Source organism: Oenanthe melanoleuca, chromosome 2 (genome assembly GCF_029582105.1).
Source record: "Oenanthe melanoleuca isolate GR-GAL-2019-014 chromosome 2, OMel1.0, whole genome shotgun sequence".
In the NCBI taxonomy this organism is placed as follows: domain Eukaryota; kingdom Metazoa; phylum Chordata; class Aves; order Passeriformes; family Muscicapidae; genus Oenanthe; species Oenanthe melanoleuca.
The window spans coordinates 59,982,490-60,006,012 of record NC_079335.1 but is presented as its reverse complement, the minus strand read 5'-3'; the positions used below and the strand labels follow the sequence as shown (position 1 = coordinate 60,006,012).

At 37.5% G+C, this 23,523-nt stretch overlaps 1 protein-coding gene across 1 annotated transcript in view; it reads right to left on the bottom strand.

The window, feature by feature from the left end:
• Positions 1-23,523, bottom strand: part of AHRR (aryl hydrocarbon receptor repressor) — an 86,919-nt gene that overhangs the window by 9,631 nt on the left and 53,765 nt on the right. Inside the window, exons 4-9 of the mRNA XM_056485600.1 lie at positions 22,729-22,829; positions 7,198-7,287; positions 5,777-5,906; positions 4,225-4,358; positions 2,725-2,924; positions 921-1,039 (exon numbers count right to left, since the gene is read on the bottom strand). Of these exons, the coding sequence (XP_056341575.1) occupies positions 921-1,039; positions 2,725-2,924; positions 4,225-4,358; positions 5,777-5,906; positions 7,198-7,287; positions 22,729-22,829 (774 nt within the window). The remainder of the gene's footprint in view (positions 1-920; positions 1,040-2,724; positions 2,925-4,224; positions 4,359-5,776; positions 5,907-7,197; positions 7,288-22,728; positions 22,830-23,523) is intronic.

Here is a 23,523-nt window from a genome sequence, read left to right as displayed (position 1 = left end):
TTAATTCAAGCAGTATTAATATTTTTTTCCTAAACTGCAAATGTTCAAAAATTTCTTTGTTGCCTTAGAAGCATCAACGTAGGAAAGTACAAGGTAAAGTATGTCACAAAAGCAAATTACGTCTTAAAACCAGAATTTGAAAAGCCTAGTAAGGCACTTAAATTGTAACCAAGGATTTTTCAGTATTATTCATTCCTTCTAATATTTTCTTCTCAGTAGTAGTAGTACTATACCCACAAAAAAATATTCATGAAAAATTGAACAATAGGAGAGGAATGTTTTTAAAGACATTAAAGATTTCCAGCAGATATGACAGAAGGCTGAGTACAAGTTCACTCAAGATGAAGTTGTCCAGTGGGGTAGATTTACCATCAAAATTTTATCCATTGTAAAATCTGAAATAGAGCCTAGACTCTCATATTTTTTCCATAGCCAAGCTCTGGAAAAGCATGAGTCAAAGCTGTGGGCGCATCATGAATTTTAAAGACAATGCACTCTAATTTTCCTCTGTTTTCTAATCTTTGGGGAAAACTAACATTTGTAACATATCATCCAGTTTTCCTCAAAGCAGGATAGATGTTGTTATTAATTATTAGGATTTCATATAAACTTATGAAATTCAGTGCTGCCACTTTTAGGCATGGATACGATAAGTATTCTTTTACTACCACTTATTTGCTATTTACCATGACTGTTTATTTCTCTGTAAATTTTCTGCCCTCTCTGAAATCACAGACTGTTTCAGTATTATCTTTTGAAGTGGACTTTTTTTTAGATTTATTTTTTAAAAGAGGAGGTGTTAGGGAGAAGAAGAAGAAAGAGAGCATTGGGACCAAAACCTGAAAAACCTATCAGGATAAAATAAAAGACAAGGTTCTTTTTCCATTAACTGCATATAATCTAGAAGTACTTAGCAGTACCTTTGATTTGGTTTTCAGCGATCTGTAATGCATTAGTGAAGGCGGCACCTTCATGGTGATTGTTTCTTCCATATAATTCTGTTGCTTCACACAGTCCTGAAGTGCCTTTTGAACTGGAGCTGTAGAGGACAGAAAATGTAGAAAATTCCTTGTCAGTGACTGACAGGAGTAAAATCACAGACTCTAAAAGATATGCTCTTCAAGCTGGTGACCAGCAAAGGCATATGGTTTAAGCATGTAGTAACTAACACTAAATAATTATCTTTTTCCTGCATCATTTGGTTTCTCAAACTAGTGTGTGACTGGAGTTCTGTATTCAATTAAGAGTAATAGTTATGTTTAGGAATATTCTGCTCATGACTTACTATATCTGGAAAAATAAATTTCTTCTGAAATTGAGACAAATACTGTGCATATTCTGCTCTTCCTATTTGAGCTACGTTCGAGGCATATACATCACAGTGACCAGCAATGCATTTAAGAGTTAATATGACTTCAATTTGTAATAGGCATCATATGATTTGAATTTATTTCTTCCGATCTTTAGTTTAAAATGCTAGAATCAGGGCTTGAAAGGGGTGCAATGTCTGTAGCACTGAATTACAAATGCTTCCCTGTGTTAAGAGCATCAGGGAAAACGAAAAAAAGACTGTAAATCTGCCCACCATCCTTGACTACCATGCTTCAGGCCTGAACCAAAGGAAACACTGAAGATAAATGGTTGCTTCATTCTTGTCAAGGCCTTGGCCACTGTCCAGTCAGGTAGTGAAGCACCCCTCTATTAGGAACTCAGTTCCGATCATCAGTTAATTTCACCTGGGTTGCTGGAAAAACTAGCAAGTAGAAATTACATTCCAACTCTATTCCAAAAGCCTGCATAGTCCATTATACCAGGCTTCCCTCGATTTAGTTGTTCTCAAAAGGATGTATGTGCTAGAACCACATTATACATCTGGATAGTGAGTCCATACATACACAAGAATAATCTCATTAAAAGCCAAATTATGATACTGTCAGTCATACTGACGAGCATTTTGCTTCACAGCAATAAAGCTCATTACTGTAAGGTTGTATTTAAGCAAGTAAGGGAAAATATGATCCTAGCCCCTGACATCAACAAATTCTGTTATAGAAGAGTAACAAAAATAAGTGTTAGGAAGGAGATGAGTCTGAACACAATCTGTCCTGATCTTTTGTGATTGCTACCAAATGATCACCCCCAAGCCATTTAGTGCAATTGTAAACTTACATGTTCATAAAACTTCTGTTGAAAGATAAATGCATACACCAAAGTACAACTCATTAGACTCTTTGTGAACACCCCCCCACACGCACACACATTTAGCTTTCTGAAGTTTTCCTTTTTTTGTTACCAAAATGCCCAAATCGAATTGTGTTAGCAGAAGATACTGAAAACAAGAAACCTCGCAGTAAAAATTATTTTTCTTTTCCACTTTTACAGCTAGTAGACTGGCTTACTGTGTTGGCAACTTCTGAAGGTTAGAAAGATATCCTAATGTTCCATTTCTAATATAAAATTTTATATATTGAAATATAATACTTAACATGTATTATAAATAATCTACAATGTATTGCATAATCTTGTATTCTATTATGTGTAATAATTAATAATTATAGTAATTGTATTATATTTATTTTGTATTCAATAGTTAAATCCAGATAAATTATTCACTTTTCTAAGAAAGAGTTTTTAAATGGAGAGATATTTAATATAATTTGTAGTTTTTACATGCTTAATAGCCCACAATCTTCACTAAACACCAAAAGATTAATCTGTAAATACTTTGTGTTCGCTGCTGCTGTGTCATCAGCTTTGTGTTTTGCTCTCACAAGCAGGCTTTTCATCTTCATCTCTGTCACAGAAGGGAGCAGAAGTGGTACCACTATGCAGAATAAGGACAGCTGAGGTGGCAGTACTGTTCCTGATGAGGACTTCTTCCTTTGTCCAAAGAGGAACTTTAGTTTGCCTTGGAACTGCATTGTCTGGTATTAAAAAACAAACAAACAAACAAACAAAACACCAGCAACTTAAGCATTTAGTGTACAAACATTTGAAATACTAATACAACCTATGGACTGTGTTATTAACACCAAACCCAGTTTTGAATCAGGGATTAAAACTAGGAATTTCATTTTCTTCATATAATTTAAACCATGCCATTTCAGAGACAGGGTGGGTGGAGGTTCTATCAACAGTAAGAAGAGACTTTTGTGGCTGGTTGAGGTTTTTTTCCTCTTATGTACTCAGAAGTTCTGTGTTTCGTTCTGTTCAACAGAACGGGTCGTGCACAGTGGTGCAAACAGTTGTTTCCTCTGCACGCCACTGAAGCTGGAACTATCATTTTTTCCATGCTCTGTTCTTTGCAGCAAGATGATTTCTTACTTTCTTTCCTCTCACTCTGCACTTTCTCTGGGAAGTATACGGACTGGCACAGCCCAAGGACTGTGCAGACGGGTGCCCGAGATAGCCAGATACAGGGCACAGAGCTTGGAAGGAACCCTCCATCCCTGCCTCAAGTGTCTGTGGAGTCAGAAGGCAGGGATTAAGGTAACAGCAAGCTGCTGCCTCTCAGTGAAAGAGTTAACTACCAAAAAATGCCCAGTGGAAAATCAGCCCGTTGGAGTAAGGTGTTTTCCAGAGCTATGAGATTAAAGCAGGGATGCAGAAATGTCAGCTGTTAGCACCCATAGCCTTCCAGCAAATGAGCATCTGAGACAGAACTGGCATTTCTCTGTCTCATGATGGTCATTTCATTTTCTTTGCACGTGCTGGATTTTCCCCTAAGTAGAAACATTGGTCTTTAGTAAGGAAATGGAGAAAAAGTGATTTCTAGAAATGAATCACTCCTAGTATGGAGCATGCAAGACACTTTCTAATTCCAGGTTTTATTATTAAAGGATTTTTACTAAAGAAAAAAGCAGATCATTCTTTTTCCTTCTTCTTAAAGCAAATACTTTGGGCCTAAATGTGAATTGTTGAAATTCAGACTTGCCACCCTTGTGCTACGCTTAGTACAAACTGGGGACAGATATTGTTGAAAAGAGCTTAAACCATAAAAATTTTTGAAGTCTTTCAGTTTCAAATATTACAACTTTCTTTTCTCCCATCACTTTTTACATATTAATTTTACATATTAATAATTATTTTTAAATGTTTTTTGTTAGTGCACAGCAAAAAAAAGTGTATCCTGTCCATGGATTTGCATAATATTCATGTTGAAGAATTTTTTATATGAGGTAATTAAAATTATTATGTCATGCCTACAAGTGAAGTTGTACTTACAAGGAATCCAGAAGTACTGTCCAACAAGCAGCGAACTCGACAGATGAAACATCGAGTTAAAAAGGAAGAATAATCTGTTGTCATGCTGTCATTCTCTTGTGCTTTGAACAATTTACTGAGAATATATTCTTCTCCTAGGAGCAACAGTGGAGGCAACATATATCAGATCACACTAAGAAATAATGAAAATGTTCTGCAGCCAATTGAGGAAGCTGTTACAGAAATTGCTAAAAATTGCTTTATGGATGGGTGAATATTCAATGGTGTCATGTCATACATCTGCACATGCTCTACCAAAAGAAAAATAAAAGCTCTGCAATGGGATTTGGGTGAGTTTCTTCAGAAATTTGGACTTTATTTCCTGAGTTTTTGTGATTTTTAATGATGTAAAACAGGGTTACAGATGTTACTGGTTTTGAGATCAGAGATCACAGAAAATGTATTAGACAGGAGAACAAAATAAGGAAAAATGCTAATCCTAGGAAAAAAAAAAAACTGTACAAAAAAATGGATAGTAGATGATTAGCTAATATTCAGTTTGATTTTTTTGTAAAGTGCACAGTTTTTGAAATATTTCCCAAAAGACACAAGTGATTTATACAAAACTGTGAACTCAAGACCTGAAATTCTCCACAATATACATTACAACAAAAATTCCAAATATTTGTAAATCTTATTATTTGAAATATTAGTGCACATTGTTTTGCTTGGTTCCTGCATTCTTCCTACAAAATCTCTCAAAGCTCCTCAGATTTTTTTAAGATTCTTGTAAAACACAGAAACTGTTTTACAGGAAATGCAATATGTTCTACCAAAGTTTCATGACTGTGTTCCTGAGGTCTTTGTAGAGATTGCTGAAGGTTTTCTTGCAAGTTTCTCCCCATTCATCTGGTGACCATACTTCCAATTTATTTCCTCAATTACTACCTCACCCTCTGGTGAAATGCAGACATTTTGCTTGCATCAATAATTCTTTATAAGGTTAATAATCTCAACCTGATTGTAAGTTTTGTAGTTGTGGTTTCAGCTTAATACCTCATGTAGGAGAAACCTTGAGTGAGGCATCCAGCTCCCATCCTAGGGAAGTACAGCCTCAGAGGAAAAAGTACATTGCTGAACCTACTTGTTCTTCACAAGGCTCCTGTCTACATCATTTTACATGGGAAAACAAATGGCAGAAAGTGATGCTGCCGCGGTGGTTCTGTACAGAAACCTTTTGCATGAAGGAGAGGACTATTGATGTCCTGATCTGTTGTGAACAAAACTTTGGCAGTATGAAGAACTCATGCTGCTCATTCTGAGCGTGTAAGAGTATGTGTAAGCACATTAGAGAAAAGTAAAGCACTAGTGGCACACTCTGCCTTATAAATGCCCAGGATCAGGAAGAAATACCATTTCTGAGACAATAACATAAATAAATGGGTCTTAGCTGTTTATGCATCTTTCCAGTGAAGAATCTGACTTGACATGGTACTGACACAGGCATAGGTTGAGTTCAATTGTACCTCTGTACAGTGGTGCCTATGTTTCCAATCAACACACAGAATCCCACCTGTTTCTGACTGTAGTTGCTGTCCAGACAGCATCTGGGGAGGATTCATGGCCCAATGCAGTTGTCTGCAAAAATCCTGGCGGTCATCCACGTGAATGTAATCATATATGTTTTGGTGCATTACATCAGTCTGAAACAATTACAGCAAGGAATGGTTAATTAGTAACTGTAGGAGGGCAGCCACTTTTCTTTAGATTGATACTTTGATTAAAATAATGGCAGGTGTAGGACACCTTCAGACCAGTTTGATTGAGGAAAGTTGTTTCAGAGGCCCCTGCTTCTCAACATCTGCTTTTTCCCCTCACATCCTAAGATGATTTTTTCTATTCTTAGCTCTTTTGTACATATGTAAATGTGAGTAATAGACATCCAACTGGCAAGTGATGACTAGTGGCATCCCCTGGGGATTTATGCTGGGACAAACCCTCTTTAATTTATTGACAAAGGAATCATGGGATAGAATGCATGCTCAGCAGGTTTGCAGAGGGTACCAGCTGGGGAGGGCAAGGCAGCTCCCTGGTGGGCTGTAAATATAGGCTGACAGGAACCTCAGGAATTTCAGCAAAGGCAAATTTCTCTCTTAATTTTGGGTACCCCATGTAAAGAAAGAGATTAGCATATCAAAATGAGCCCAGGAGTGTGCGACCAAGACACTTAAGAGAGTTGGAGCACATCCAGGAAAGAACAGGGTTTGTTCAGCCTTCAGAAGGGAAAACCACAGAAAGAAAATACTGCTGTCTACATCAACCAAATGAGCACAGGACAAAGCCTGACTCTTCTCAAAGAACAAAGTGAGAGGGCAAGAAGCAACAGACAACAAGTGGCAACATAGGAAGCCGGGACTTAATCATAAGCAAAAAATAATTACAGTTGTGGTGGCTAAACACTGGAAAGTGTCTTCCAGAGGGGTCATAGAAGCTCAAAGCTTGATCAGTCCTGCATAAGCCTGCTCTAGCTCAATGTGCTTTGAACAGGAGGTTGGACTAGATGACCTCCAGAGGTCCTTTCCAACTGTATGGTTCCATTATTCTGTGGCTTTAGAATATATTTATTACACACAGACAATCAGCCTAGAAAAGCAGCATCTTTTACTGAAATTTAAAAGAAACTTCTAGCTAAATCTTGGTTTTATAATGGATCATGTTTCTGCTAGCGAAAGCTTTATGAAAGAAAATTACAAGAAGTAAATCATCACCTGTCATATTTGCGGAAAAAAAATTAGTCTAAGATAGTAAAATAACCTTATTTCAGTAAGTGTATGTCTAACCATCAGTAGAAGGATAAGGTGGATAAGGCAGCAACATACAGTGCTGCATTTAAAAATAATAGCAGAAGTTATGATGTTGACAATTTGTATATTGACAAGTAAGTCAGTACAATGTCAGTGACTGGGTATTCTAAGTATTTCTCAATATATTTACCTGATGAAACCCTAGATAGTCCACAATTGTCGATGACGCATAGAATATCATTCCATCTGCACTCACCACCAAGGCAAAACCATTCAGTGACTGAAAAAAGAAAATGAAATACTTTAAAAGATAATCATCGGAAGATAAAGAATAAAATTAGTATGAATGTAATAATTTTAAGAATATCCTAGGAATTAAAAAACTCACTCAAAAAGTTGGAGGCTAAATTCTTTCCTACCATGAAGAATTTGTAACAACCTGGAACATGCTTCCTTTCTTTTTTAGAAAGGTTAAGATAGTTAAATACAGTATAACAACCATATTACATTACTAGTTTATTGTCTGCTTAATTATCTGCATAATTATATTTGTTCATTATTTCATAGAATTTAAAGTTTAGTAGCGAGTGTCAACTACTTTGTTTTTCCTTTCAATTTAAAACTGTACATTCCATAATAATTGCTTAGAATATATATAATATATATAATATAATAACATTATAGAATATATAATATATATAATAATATATAATATATATAATAGAATATATATAATATAATAATATCCAAAGGGAAAATTAAATACATGTGCTGTTGTAACTATGATTTTAAAACTGGATATGTATTTTTTTGTATGGCTTTTTTCTGAAGTTGCTATAAAAATACATACATAGCATAATTGCATAAATGCAATGAATATAAAAAGTAGGCAATAAATACCTCACTGATATAAAATGTTTCATCTAGAAAAGAGCTAAATTAATTCTTACACACTTGGTGATGCAAGGAAAGCAACCAGAGAAACCCAAAACTGAGGATTAAATTAAATACAAATCCAAAAAGTAAATACATGATGCAAACGTTAAGATCATGCCACACGAGAACTGACAAATTTTGCCTCTCTTCCCTTGATAAACGTTTGGTAACATATCTTTACTCCAGCAGGCTTGCATTCCAAGGCAGTCTAGATCCTTTCATGTGGTGGTTTTGAGGTCTTTGAGATTGCAGCTCAAATAGCTGTTGCTGAAATACTGTTATATTATTATAATCCTTGCTTCACCTTATTCTCAATTTTCTGATGTGCCTGTTAATCCTGAGTTAATCCTAAAACACAGTGAGGACAGATTTTCAATTGCTCAGTAACCAGATACACTGACATATTTTTTTGAGCTTGGTTCTCTTTTTGGTTCCTAAATAAGGACCAGATTTCCAAGACTGCTTGAAAGCGGTTCCCACTGTGACAATGGTGGGCAGAGTTTCAAGAGTTCAGTGCACAATAGACTGACCTCCTCAGAAGGTTTGGCTCCCATCATAAATGTGGAGCACCTTTGGAAACGTGGCCCCGTGGGAGCACACATGGCCAGAGGCTCTGTGCCTTGAAGAACCCATGGAACAATGACTTGAGAAAAGTAGTGGAGAGCCTTCAGTGGCTGTAGCAGCGATTCAACCAGGTCAACACTAACCAAAGTCAATGTTAAGAACAGTCAGTGGCAAATCTTGTTTTGCTCCAGTTCAGCCCCATAGGTACAGATCCTTTGCAGAATAAGAGTGATCACTGCCTTGCTGTGCCAGTGTTGAATACTAGTTATCCTTGTCAACTCTTCAAGCACAAGGGCTTGCTCGACTGGTGCTATTTCTTGCTCTAAATAATGCCCAGATTTGTCCCAGCACCTCACCAACCAGAAGATGGTATGCCAAAATTTCTGCATCTTCACATCTGCACCTCTCACTGCACTGAGAGGAACCTCCATGGATGGTATCTATCGTATACATTTCCAACATCAATGGAGAGAAGAAAGCATTTTTGGCATCTTGTCTTTTTTACTCATCTTGTCATCTTTACTTTTTTACTGAAACCATCAGTGATGTGATGCTAGGAATTTTATTACATTTTGAACATCTGGCAGGCCTTTTAATTTGAATAGACTAAAATTTTCCAGAAAGATAACTGTAGGACACTTTCTGTGGCTCTTACCATGCATATTCTGAAAGACCTCGAGTCCTGCCCATGAAACTGGACCAGGCAGAAATTAAGAATACTTTAAAAATGAAAGAAATGTGCTTAATTTAAAAAAAATTCTTAAGCTACGCAAACAAATACATCAAGCCCTACCTGGAAAAGCTTAAACAATGACCAAAAGCTTTGAATATTATCAAAGAATCCTACACATTAGCATGCTGAACACCCTTAAAATGTACCCTCCATTGTCCTGCAGGCAAGCTGGAGTTTTCCAGTCTCTGTAGGAATATCTGCCTTTGTCAAGGAATGCTTGTATGAATCAAGAGATAAATTAGTCTATTCAAAAAATTAGTCTTCTTCAACATATTGCTACATACTCTTTAGGCCTAGACACATATATAAGACATCCACCCCTAAAATGTAAGACTTGATCCCCCACAGTGGAAAGCAGGCAGGTTTTTCTTTACGTATTTTTTTTCACAGAGCTAGAGTCAGGCTGGACTAGGTGCAGCAGTTTCTAAAATTTGGAAAGGGAAATGGGACCATGTGTATATCCAAGGGTTTAGATCAGTGTACTGGCAACTACATCTGTGAGCTGGGGGAGGTATTAAGAAAGAGGTGGGAGGGAGGAAGGGAGGAAGAGGGAAGAAGTGGAGGAAAAGTTCAAGGAGCCACGTGTTTAGGTTAAGCCAGAAACAAGTGTGCATTTGAAGCATGTATGTAAATGAAGAGATTTCCAAACTTGCCCTGCTTTGTTTCCAGTTTGTTCCCAACATGCTGATGTCCTCTCCTGAGGGTATATCTCTTAAATAAGCACCCCCTAGTTTTCACCACCCCAACTGCAGACATCAGATGCTTTGCATTGCAAGCACGGAAAGCAAAATCCACTTTGGTGCAAAAACAACTTTTATGGAGCCACATGACTCAGTTGAGGATTAACACAAATTCCATGTCTCTAAATTCATTTTAGCTGGGAAACCTGCTGCTTCAGACACATTAAAAAAAGACAAGCTGGATATCAAGTAAAACTTTATACCAATGAGTCCCATCCATGCCTGCAAATTCTTCTGCTTTCTCAATATTACCCTAAACTGTAGTTCAGTGGAAAAACAAACATCTGTAACACAGAAGGCTCTCAACAGAGTCAGAGCTGGGCTGGAATTTATACTGTTCTTATCTACTTACCACAGGTGGGGATAAGTAGGAGGGTGTTTGCTGACACATTACCCGCCCCAAGAGAGTAATGGTGATTGCAAATGAGTAGGGAAATACCTTTTCCAACCTCTCAGATACCAAATATAATTCCATACTGAAATCCTTTACAATAACACTGCAGAGAGATTTTCCCATTTTTCTGGCCAGAAGCCTAGTGACTTGGTAGACTGAGTAGGAGAGACAGCTTCAGTCCACGAGAATGAGTGAAAACTATTCACAGCTTTTTCATTTGAAGTTACCATGTCTCACATTAAACAGCACAACAAAGTATTTGGCTCCACTCATGATTTTTGAACATTCTCAGATATTGAAATAAAATTCTCAGCAATAGCTTTCTCTCATTCCCAGTGAACAGGAGGCTGCACAGGTGTGCTGTGTCAGAACCACAGCAGCCTTGTGCCTGGGTAATGGATAACCTGGGGAGATGAAACAGGAAAGAGGACGTGGACCAGCCTCATTCCTGTGCAGTTTGCACTCCCTAATGAAAGTACATTTGCCCTGAACACTGAGGACACAGCACAGAGGAGTAAAGGCAGCTTTCCTCGTTTCAGTTTAATCTTGTCAGAAGAAATAATGGAAAGCCTAAATGGGGCTCTAGTATTTAGGGGGGGAAATAACCAAGCCCCACAACTCAATGTTGGTGGTATTTGTTTTGTGTACAACAAGTGTGTTTCAATCAGTAAAGCTGACTTGCATCCTAAAATTCTTTTCCAATATTGCATATTCTTACACATGCACAGAGGGTCACATGCACACATAGGAACAAACACACAAAAGTATTAGTATGGACTTTAAAACTTTTGCAACAAAAAACAACTAACTTCAAATCTGCAAAAAATACATGGTTTTAAACTGACATTTGGTAAACCATATGGATTCAATGACAGATGGAATTTCTAATCCAGGATAATAGCTGAAACATGTGAGACAGACTTAAGTATGTATTGTGAACATTTGTTTGTTTGTATTTGGCTTTTTAAAAACACTTACATGAGTTTTCTACATTGTACTTAAAAAATGAAATCATGTGGGACCTTTTTCCCAAATGAAAAAAAAAAAAAAAAAAAGAGAGCTTGGCACCAGATAGGGGCCTGTGTTATTTTGAAAAAACATGTACATCCAATTATGTACTCACGAAAAGCTGCACCTGCTACTGAAACATAAAAACAATTAATCTGTCAGTTCAAAGAAAGTATGATATTATTCTGCTGCCTGCAGTAGCTGTGAGATGAAAGTTATCAGTTCCTTCCATTAAGAAGTTTTTGAAATTTTATTAGTCAAGAGATTCTCTTTGGGAATGAAGGCAAATATTTTGAGGAAGATAGGACTTCCTTTGGCAAGATCCTTTATATATCCTGACTTTTTTTTTTCCTGGTCTCATAGCAGAAAATCAGCCAGAAAGTACTTCAAAGATATTTTGGTCAAGGTCATGGCACAGTAAAAATAAGGAGGAGGGAAAAAAAAAAAAAAAGAGAGAGAGAACAAGTTCCAATGCACATTTCTCTTATTACTCTTCCTTGAAATAAAGGAAAATTCACTAGCATTAAGTCTCCAGAGACCATGTTACTATGGCTACTAAAGTACAACAGTCAAGGCCTGCAGCCATGCCTTGCTTTGAACAGATTTTCAAGTCACGCAACTTGGGTACTAAATTTCCAGGGTCAGTTGGCTCACAGTTTATCTGGAACAGCTTCATTTAATAGTGGATCACGTGTGTTTTGCATCCTATGTGGGATGGGGCCATTTTCTGGTGATCTAAATAAGTAGCTATTTTAAAACTCTGGAAATTATATACTAGTTCATGTCTTATGAATATTAGTAGGAAAATACAGACAGTTAATGGTGTCTTCTGTCTTAAACTGCATTGTTTAGTGAATCAGTATTTCTTTCCACTGGTGTTTTTAGGACTCAGAGTTGCCCTTCTCAAAAACCCTTCTGAGTCCCTAAGGTTCTCTTCATAAACCACAAAAAAAAAAAAAAAAAAAAAAAAAAAAAAAAAAAAAATACCCCACAAAAACAAAACAAAAAACTCTTGCAGAACCCTGAAATAAAAACAGTATAAAAGACTATTCAGAAATACTATATCTGGTGACATCAGATTATGGCCTTTACTCAACAAGTACAGTATCTCTTAGTCCTCTGGACTCTTATGTATTTCTCTCGTATCTACAAAGCAACTTCAAAAGGAATATTTCTGTGAGTAAGCACTATTTCGTGCAAAGGAGAGTGGCAGAATTGCTTTAGCATTCAGTTTTGATCAAGGGTTTGCGTGTACAGATTAAATTTCAGGCAAAAGAAACAGAACAGAAGACAAATTTCCATCATTTGAGCCAGGGAAGGAAGTACTAGCTGAAGTCTACAGACATGGAGTTATATGGGAAGCCTTTCAGAGAGAAAGTGCTCCATCTGATAAACTGGTTTTCATAGACAGCAGAAATGCTTATTTTCAAATACAAAGAAATATGTATATATGATTATTATGCCCCTTTCACTCCTCCTGTCACCCAAGATAAAACAAAGTTCACGTTCCTGCCTGTATCCTTGACCCTGGATACCACTTCAGGCTTCTTTCAGTATGGAAATTCAGCATCTAGTGCTGCACTACCAAGACGAACATTTTCAACAATCATTCATAGTGCCAGACAGATTTGAGCCCTGGCTCTCCCATTTTCTGTCAGAGGGAACAGCTGGGCCATCTGAAAGGCACAAAGGATTGTGAATCATCCAGCTGGTGAAATTTCTCATTATTCCATTTTTCAATATCCCATCACTTCCACAAAGGAATTAGGGAAACCTTGGAGATGCTTGTTTATATCTGTGTCTTCAGTCTGACAAGGGAGCTGGAACACTGTGGCTCGTCAAGAGGCAGCAGTCAAAACCGGCCTCCTGGAAATCTGCTAGGAAAATGTAAGTCACTGGGCTCCGGTAATTGTGAGCTATAAACTTTCAAGAAAACATAGTAGCTCCCTGGAGGGTGAGATTGCAGTGTGTGCACACATGTAAACACATTTTAAACCATGGTGATGTTTTTTATATGGTTGATATGTAATAAGTGTTGGACGCAACCAAGAACTTTGCCTTTGAAGTTGTTTTGAATGCATGATGCAAAACTGTAAATGCAGTTTTTCTTCCATTATACATTCCTTCCAAACTAAGCTTTTGTAACAAAGCTTGCTTAGTCTGTGTCAAGTCCTTGGGGTAGGGCCTCTCTTTGTTAACATATACACAAATTGCTGGTGCCCAATGACCCTGGTGCCTCAAACCCAACTACTCTGCCCAAGATGGGGCTGGGAAACAAGGGCTGAAGCATCAGCTGACTTTGTGTAGAAGGTTGATGTGGTGCATACTAGAAAGAGATGCATATCCATTATATCCTGTTTTTTCCACAAGTACTAAGCACTGGAAAAGAGCATACAGACCATACAGACCATGCTTCCAGAGAGGAGCAATACTGATGACTAATAGCTTAAAGACATGTTTGGTAGCTTAGGGAAGGTTTAGTTGATGCAAAAGTGAATTCATGGGTCACACTGAACACCTCAGTACAAATTTATTATATGGCATGCTTGTTTAGAATAAAATATTATCACAAAAATTGTGTTCTATTGGTGACAATGTTTGGTGGATTTTTTTCATGTCCAGTTGTAAAAATTTCATTATTCTTTTCTTCGCATTACCATTTAGGATTTCGTATGGAAAGCAAAAATATGAATGCTACCTGAGATTATTGGGTGGTATACAAGTACTGAAGACTACATAAAATAATATAAAGAAAAATATTCCAATTATGAATTATAAAATTATCGGGGCAAAGCACATTTTATTTATTAATACATAGATATAGGTATGATATTTGCTGGATAGTGAGTATGTGGATGAGTAACGTCATCTGCCTTAGCAATTTTCATGAAAGGATACTAAATTACAATAATCATTTTATCTGTTTATTTAGCTTCCTCATTAATCATGATGTCAAATTTAAAATTGTGTTTTACTAGTAATGGAACCCTCCTGTCAATGCTCTTTCACAAATACTGTGCCTTGGACTACACTTGGAAATAGAAACCATCTTTATATTGATTCATGCAGTTTCTCATTTCACTTCCTCAAAAGCAGATGTTGTATTCACAGATGGAAGCAAAGCTGGGGCAATATCATATCTTCAGTGCAAGTTCAGCTCTTCATCCTTTCTGAATTCTGCAGCTGCTCTGAGCTTTTCAGTCTTCTCTTCAACAGTTTCAGTATAGAAAATGCAAGCCTGATTAATTCCATTTGAGAAGACTCAAAATGAAGCATTAATTGCTCACTACTCTGCACTTGTAATAACAAATTTAGTTAGGTAGACTTTGAAATAACAAATGTAGTAAGATTAGGCATTATCTTTCACAGAAATAAGTTACTGAAAAGAGTCTCAAATAATATTTATCCAACATGTTGGACAATTAGACATATGTAAGTACCAAATGTCTGGATTTTTTTTCAGTGTTATTTACATGTAAGTGCATCAAGTCCTGAAGAGAGGAAGCCGTCATAATATTCCATCCACAGCTGACTTTTATTTGTACTTGCAAACTGTTAATGAGGATGAAAGGCAGACAGCTCTTTCTGTAAGGAATCAAAACCTAAGAGAGACAATGTTGCAGACTATATACTGAAAACAGAATGTTGTGTCCTAATTTCAGAGCACTCTTTTTCTGTGTATTTAGCACTATATATCAGATTTTCTAACATGAAACTATTTCAGGGAGTGGGGAGAAAAGCAAAACAGTCTGTATTTCACTTTCTGTTCAAAATATATGCTAAACCAGCCTTTTAAAACACTCTTTCAGGTCAGTAGAATTTTCAGGGAGAATGGCATTCCTGAAATTGACTTTGGGAACAGTTTTCCTTTACAGGTAATTATTTTATGCATGTTTTGTATCCTGTAAGCATCCTGTATCAAACTTAGCCTATCCCATTCTTACAGCAGGGGTGAATCCTGAATAAGGGCATTGTGCTGACCCAGAGAGGCAGACAGTGCTTTCTCTAATGAAGATAGCAAGTGGATGACAGTGGATCATCTGGAGAGGGATAAGGATTGAAAGTTAGAGATAACTCCTCTAGCCAGCAGCTAGAGGACTAGACTGCAGCTCTTAAGGTGCATTATTGACTAAATGACTCCTTCCCCAAGTCTCTTCTGTAAACCCCTGCTTTGGTTTGAGCATTTTAAGTTTTGTTACTATGGCAGACAAAAAGTGAAAGTGGAATGTATTCAATATTTCTAGTAAAATATGTAGAGGTAGTTTTCAAAACCTCCAAAACAAAATCACTGCAAATTTGTAAAAGTGCTCATGACTGGACACAGTTTAGCCTGGACCTTCTTTCTTGCTCATCACTTCATCTTATTGAGAAGATAGCAAGGCTGCAGCTCATGAGCTTTTCTGAATTGAGAATGAGGAATATACTGAAAGCAAGTATCATCTGTGAATACAGTTTAGGCTCCACATTTATAATTTCAGTTCAACCGGTTGAAGACAAGTTAAACAATGTAGAATTGCAATTATTTAAAGTGCATTTCTATTTCTCCTATGTTTTGGGTTGTTGGGGTTTTTTTTGCAATACATGACTATGCCATCTTCAAAAATGTTTCCTCAAAAGCAAATCCAGAAATTGGTATGAAATAAATGCTGTGTTATGAATGCCTTTGTTGCCTGAATGCAGGAAGTCAGCTCTAGTAGCAGATTAAGTCCTGGTGCATCTGTATGATGCAGGGCTCAGATACAGATACCGAACCTATTGACTGGTGGAAATAGTTGTCAAGGATTAGCTCTGAAGTCAGGGAGAGGAAAAAAAACTAACAGAGCTGAAATGGGAGAATATGTTTTGTTGAGGAGGAAGTTATGTGGCCACTGGACTGTCTCCAAGAGGCACCGAAATAGCCTGAGCAGAAACAGAGGAAGTGGCTGTGAAAAGTGAGCTGGGGTGGAGCTGGCTGTGATGAACAGCCTGGAGACAGCAACAGCAGCCTGAAATTCAGAGCTGCATCTGTGCCCAAACTATTGATTCTTCACCCTAACACTATGGATGGGCAGCTGCTCTGTTCACTGGTGCAACCACGATTTCTTAGCTAGCCCTCCTCATATGACAGCAGGTTTGCCTGTCTCCTCACAAATGGAAGGCACTTTTTTTCCTGATGCCAGCACCAAGCAGAGGATGATACCTGTCTCTCTGATACCAGACACCTGCACCCACTGGCCACTCCTCCTGCTGGGTCACACTGGGCATAGGCTGATGGCCCTGATTTTCCAATCCACTCCCAGCTTGCTTCCTCTCAATTATAATTATAATCTGTAATTTTGTGTTGGAGAAGCTCAATACTAACTCTCATTAGCCCAACATGTCACGAAATCTGAACAGAAGCACTTACTGGCATTTTCCCTTTTGCAAAAAGGCTCCACACAAGTTTCTACAGAAGTACTTATTTTTCCTCTTCAAATCCCTCCATAAAACTCTTGCAAAAGTCTTGGCAGAAATCAAGCTTCTCAGACACTATGTGTGCTGGCAGTTGTGGTTACCATTTTGTTCAATATTTCCACACAGTTTTGCCCATCAAAATCCATCTTCTATCACTTTTCTCATAGTTAGGCTGAAAATCTGAAGGGAGGGGATAACGTGATTTTGTTTTTCTCCGTCCCCCTGTCGAGTTGGATGGTGCCACCTCCTGTATTTCAGAAACCTCAGCGCTGTGGCAGCATCATGGCTGCTGCAGTCGTAACAGTAGCACTAAGGACTGGAGAAGAGAGCAAAAGGAATTTAGCAGTCATGGCTTTTCTATCCAAATTTGTTAGAGAAGAAGGAAAAAAAAAAAAAAAGAAGAAAGGAATAAGCGAGAACATTAGTTATTTGTTTAAAGGGCAACAGAAAGGATGTTTTTTGCACAGAGCTGTGGCCATGCCAAATTTCAAGTCTGGATTTTAGAAATATGCCTATTTGAAAAGAAAGAAAAAAGGGACCAGGGCCTCTGAAATATTCCTTTGTGTTTCGCCTATGCCTGGCAAGAAAAAAGTGAATGTGCCCATGTGATAAAACGGCACTCCTAACCCCATTTATGGGTTTTTTTAATGGATAAATTCCCTGTAAGTCATCCCAAGTGACTAATGTCAGCTTAAATCTTGTCATCTAAATTACTGGGAGAAGGTTCATGTTTGAAAACAAAGGAAAGCAATAGCGTTGTTCGGGTAACTTTAAAAAGCTGTATTAACTGGAAAGAAAAAGCACTAAGAATATGAGCTTTTTATGAGAATTTTGTATTTTGATGGTCAGATTTTAAACCAGTAGATTAAGAAAATGGAGGGCTGTATCATTATCTGTCAGGATTTACTTTAGAAGGACTGTGCTAGGAGAATGTCAGCACTATTGGAAGCTGAAAAGGAATTCCAGACCAGAATAAACCAAAAAGGTCTCTTTCAACCAATTTTTGATTCCTGAAGTTTATGCTGTGGTCATAGATCCATATAATTTCCATGCACTTTATTGAACTTGCAGTTTGCCTTTTCAAGTTTAAATTAAAAAATAACAGGAAGAGGAAAAATCTCTTGCTCTCAGACTGAAATTCAAACTGGAGTACCTTTTTCAAGAGCACAGTTTTATCAAGAGCTGATTACATAAATCAGTTTGGAAGGAGGAAGTGGAATTACACTAACAAGTTTAAAAAAATGACAGGAAACCAAGTGGGAAAAGGGTTTCCTATGTTATTTCCTTATGCAGAGTGAAGAACAGCACCAATAGGATGTTTTCTAATGTATCATTTTCCAACTCCCTCGGAATGAGACTTGAACTCTAGTTCAAGCTGTTAGTAGAGGCCACTGGGAGATATGTTTCAGTGCCAAAATGTGCACATTCACCTCTCCAAAGTAACTCCCAGGAAGATTATTATATGCATCCATTTCTAAGGTAGCAATATAATGTTAAATAATATGCTTCAAACTTACATTGTGTCAAATCCTAAATCATTGGCTTGCATTAGAAGTCTGACTTTCATTGGTTTTGATTAAGACTTAGGGTCTATTTGGTATCAAATCTGTCAAAAAAAGACCTAATTGACTTTGGTGGGAGCTGCCAAGTTAGAATCAAGTTAGAATTTTCAAACCTGTGATATGGAATTAAGAAATAAACTATAAAGGACTTGTCTGGATGACAAAGTGCTGGTTTTGTGTGATACAGGACCTCCATACCTGATTGTGCTGTGGCTTGGCACAGCAGCCAATTCCAAGCACAAATGATGCTGGTTCAGAAGCTAAATAACCTGAAGTACATGACTAGTTTTGCTACTTGCAACTCAAATCACCAAAATTTGTCTGCATGTTTTGGTGGAACAAAAACATGCCTACAAAACATGGAAGCTCAGGTTTGAAAACCCAGCTTTATATGTTTAAGTAGCTAATGTAATGAAGCTGAGATTATTAATTATCAGTGGAGAATTATGATGGTTGTGCCATCAAACCTAGCTTTCATAGTTTTGAAGGTGTTAGTAATTTATTTATTTTTAAAGTAAAGGACCAGATGACTGTGATTTTAAGATATTTAAGATACCAGGCACCACAGACAGTGGTCAGTGGACAGTGTCTGTGTCTAAAAAATTTAAATAAGCAGTAAGCATCTCCAGATCCCTCTGCAGAATCTTCCTTCCCTCAAGCAGGCCAACACTCCCATCCAATTTTGTGTCTTGTGAGAGAGACTGGGGGTACCTTTGATCCCCTTATCCAGGTCCTTGATAAAGGGAATGTACAGTGTCACTGAAGAAAGAGTATCAGGACAGTTTTATGACTAGCATCTTCAATGCAGCCATAAAGAAGAACATGAGAGAAGACCACAGAAACATGATTCCTGTGCCCTGAAGCATTAAGAGTAGAAGACTCATGGAAATCTGATCCTGAACTGTACAAAAGTGCAGCTTGGAGCATCCTGAAAAGCAACATAGATCTTCTCTGAAAGAGTCTGAGCTGCCAGTGAGCATGGAAATGACAAAAAAGGCCAAGTCTGGCCTTTATCAGTATTCATCAGGGAGAAGAGAGCACGATAGAACCAGGCAGCCTTACTCCAATTGCATCTGTTCAGGAGCTGCCTACATTATTCATATTTCTTTATATTCATTGTGACATTTTGGTTATAAAACACTATTTTCACACCCAAAAGAATTATATCTGCTACATCTGGAGACAGAGATGCCATAAACCCTATACTTCAGCCTACAAGAGTGTAATAGAAGACCAACAGGCATAACAAAGAAGAAAGTCCATGAATGCACCTCCTTAGCAGCAAAGGTTGAAACAGAAATTTGAACAGCAATTATTCTTCCATGACAAGCAGAAAAACTGCAGGAGCAACTGTGAAGTGGTCAATAAAGCCTAAGTGACAATTTTAGCAGGGTGCTGCTTAGTGCACAAGTGCTGGTTACTCAGGGAGCAGTGCTGGAGGTGATGATGGGGTGATGCCTGATTATGTGTCATTAAGAAGGCAAGTCCATCAAGAGCCTCCCTCTTCACAGCAGGCATTTAATTCTTCCAGTGATCAGTGAACAGTATAACACATGACAGTTACACAGCCATTTGGGATGGGCAATTACCTGCACCATGGTGTAGACTCTGAGTCTGGGCTTAAGATTACGAGCACAGTATAGCTGGGGGGAAGAGCAGGATGTGGCTAACAGCCATGAGATGAATCCTGCAATCAAGGCTATTGCCTAGATACCCACCAGTGATTCATTATTTCTCCAATTCACCATTTTATTGTGTTTCTCCACCCCATCACCCCATAAACTCTATCTGGACATGTTGACTGCCAACACAACTTATTTTCCCCTTTTTCTGGTTATGAGTTTGGCCCAGCGTTCCTCAAGTATTCACTAACAGGCTTCAGAAACTGAACATGGCCCTTTTCTGCCAGAAGGCATGGGGCACAAGGGCTGCAAAGCCACCTGTCTTGGAAAGTATTTTGGAAGTACAAAGTTAAAAATCTTTACTGCAATCAAGCTGTTGGAATGTGAAGTCTCAAAGGACAGTAAAGATTGTGAGAATGGGACATATTTAAAAAAAAAAAAACTTAATAAAATTAGACTTTGGATCTTAGAGCCTTGTCTGTCTTCCTTTCAAAGGGAAACAAAGATGGCAAGCAGAGTCTCTCTTATCCAGAAGAAATTATCTTAAAGCGCCAAAAGAAATTATTTATTTAGATACCTGCTGTGCTCCACTAAAAAGTCTTTGATAAACTGGTATCATTGTTTATTCCATTATTGCTGATGAAAGCTATTTGATTATAGCTGTAAAAAATCTCCATAAAAACTTAAATAAAAAACACATGTTGTGGCAGAAGCCTTTAGAAATAAAAAACATTTTAAACATATTTTGAAGACAGCCTAATTCCATTGTTTTCTTTCAAGCTGAAAGGGGAAATACTGCATTGTTCCAAGACTGAAGAATCCCAGATACACTATTTACCAGTAATTAGGTTCTTGTTATGCCATATTTCTCTCCATACATAAAGCAGAGTGACTATACCCACTAGGAAAAAAATAAAAGCAATTATTCTTGATTTTCCATTAACATTGCACTCAGGAGCAGTATTATTCACACATAATTTGGTGATTCAGATTATTCTGGCTTGTATTATACAAAGTATCTAGGAGAGGTTGCACAGTGTAAGGTGTTGTCATGACAAGGAAAGTGGCTTTCAGCAGCTGAAAAATACATTTTGAGAGCAAATAAAATGGTCAGATTCACAAGTCAATATACAAAGAACAGCAACCACAGCTAGCTTCTTCTTGGAAGGAATCAGAAATGTGATATTTAGTTAAAATCCCACAGTTCCTAATAACCAACATGGTGAATTTGGTTGAACATCATAAAAACCCACTTCTCTTCATATGCCATAACCACTGAAGGAGGATCTGAGCCAAATTCAGTCCTCAGAGGACATTCCAGACAAGCCCTAAGGAAAACTCACCCTCTTATTCTAGGTCAGACGTGCCCATAATTGAAGCCTGGCAAGTACATTCATATTAGCATGCACTTAATCATCCAGTTAATGATTTGGGATAAAATATCTCCCCTGTATTCAGAGGGAATGGGACTCCTGCATACCCTGCAGTAAGCAGAGAGTATTTAGCAATAGCAGTCTCTTGTAACCTGCCCCAAACTGTGTGCCAGTGTTCTCCCCACGTCCTCACAGCAGTCATTCTACTGTTTGGGGATGCTTAAGAGTTATAACTTGTGGGCATGTAAAGTACACACAACAAAACACAGGCTAAATATAGGAGACCCTGGTTAAAATTTGTATACTCACCATATTTATCATTTATTGTGCACCCCGTATTCCCTATTCATTGAGAATGGAAATGGCTGCAAAATAACACCTGACAGCCAAACATCTTGTTTTGGCAGTAACAGTAACTAATCAGATGCCTCTGTGCTACTTGCTTTGGAATATAAAATTAAAATCTTCTGAAATATTAAGAGGAAGGAAAGCAGGGTGCCAGTTTCCATTCCATGGACTTGAATAACTTATGGTATTGGGTCTCATGCTAAAATGTGCTTTAATTTAATAGTATTCAGCAATTATTTGCTGGAGGCTACTATTTAATTTTCATTTACATGCATCTCAGGGCTGTCATTAAACCACAATTTTTATACCATGAATATTATCCTATCCAAAACAACTGTACATATGTAATCTTAATCACATAGGAATTTCCAAGGACATCAGAGCATAAAAAGCATTATTACATCATGTGTTTGAAATGCAGATGTATCTGGGATGGACCGCTGGGCTCTAGCTGGTTCAGTAGTTCACAGCAATATTAATTCTTCCTTACAATTAATGGATACAATTCTCAAGAACAGCATGGCCCCTTTATGCTGCTCTGCCAATATAAAGTCAGCTAAAGGGGATAAAAATACATAGAAGGGATAACTTTTGCTGACATGGTGTGTGTGCAGGGCACAGAGTTGAGGAAGCAGGATAAACTAAAATATCCTACAATATTCTCAGCTCAGATCAGAAACCAGGAAAGCTCATGTTGACATCCTCAAAATATGGGCCAAGTAAAATAAACCCAAAAGTGAAAAAGAACTGTGAACTGGCCTGCTGGAGTTCACTGGTAATTTCAAGGATGCGAGCAAGGGGTGCGGAGTGCAATTGCCCAAATGGACACTGGCTGTGACTGTCACGACTGCCAGACTTGCTCTTGCAAGAAAAGTTCATAAGTGTGGTTCTTGAAATACTCCCACCAAGAGTGACTGTTTGTTCAAAGCTGCCACAAATCATCAGCCCAAATATATCATCAAACTCGATAAATTACAGCCAGAAAAAACCCAGCATTATTTCACTCACTTCCAGTAGAAGTCCACCTTCTTGAACAGCAGTCTTGTTAGATATATTGTCTTCTTTTATTGTTTGGCCAACTTGCTTCTTAAAGTGCTTTTCTTGAATGGCTGTTGGAAAGAGTTATCATCAATTTAGAAATCATAATGGTTAGGGTCACGACTAAAATTCTTGTTTAGACATTTAACATGCATTGAATTTAATTGGTGGTTACTGTCTTTGTGGTCTGGATCTCGGTTACTGACAACTTTCTTTTCTTTTTTTTTCTCCTTGTGTTGGAGATAGATCCATATTTTGCAGCCCAGATGTTTTTTATATGAAATATCTATCACATTTTTTATTGAACATATTTTTTCCATTAGTCTACTCTACATAAAGCAACAACCAAAACCCACAGGAAAGAAACAAAAGAAAGTTAGCAAGTTGTTTTGTTTATAAAAATATGTATTATGACAATACAGAGAAATGTCTATATAGCTCAGAAAAAAAGGGAGTGAAAAAGTTTCTTATTTTCAGCACTGATCTCCTTGATTAATTTTGGTTTCACTTTATCCTGTTCATTTCTATGAGTTTCAGCCTGACTGTAAGATTCAAGGGAAAGTTCTTCAACTGTTTCATTTTTACACAGAGTTTTAAAGTTTGTTTTTAGCAGGTCATTTACTCCATTAAATTAGTTAGTAGTTCTCATTACAGATTAAAATTCCATATATTTTTCCTCATAACTGGGGAAAAAGCTTATTCCTGATTAGGCTTTCATAGGAAACTCAGCAGGTGAGTGCTCTTCCTCCACATTGCTTGATCTCA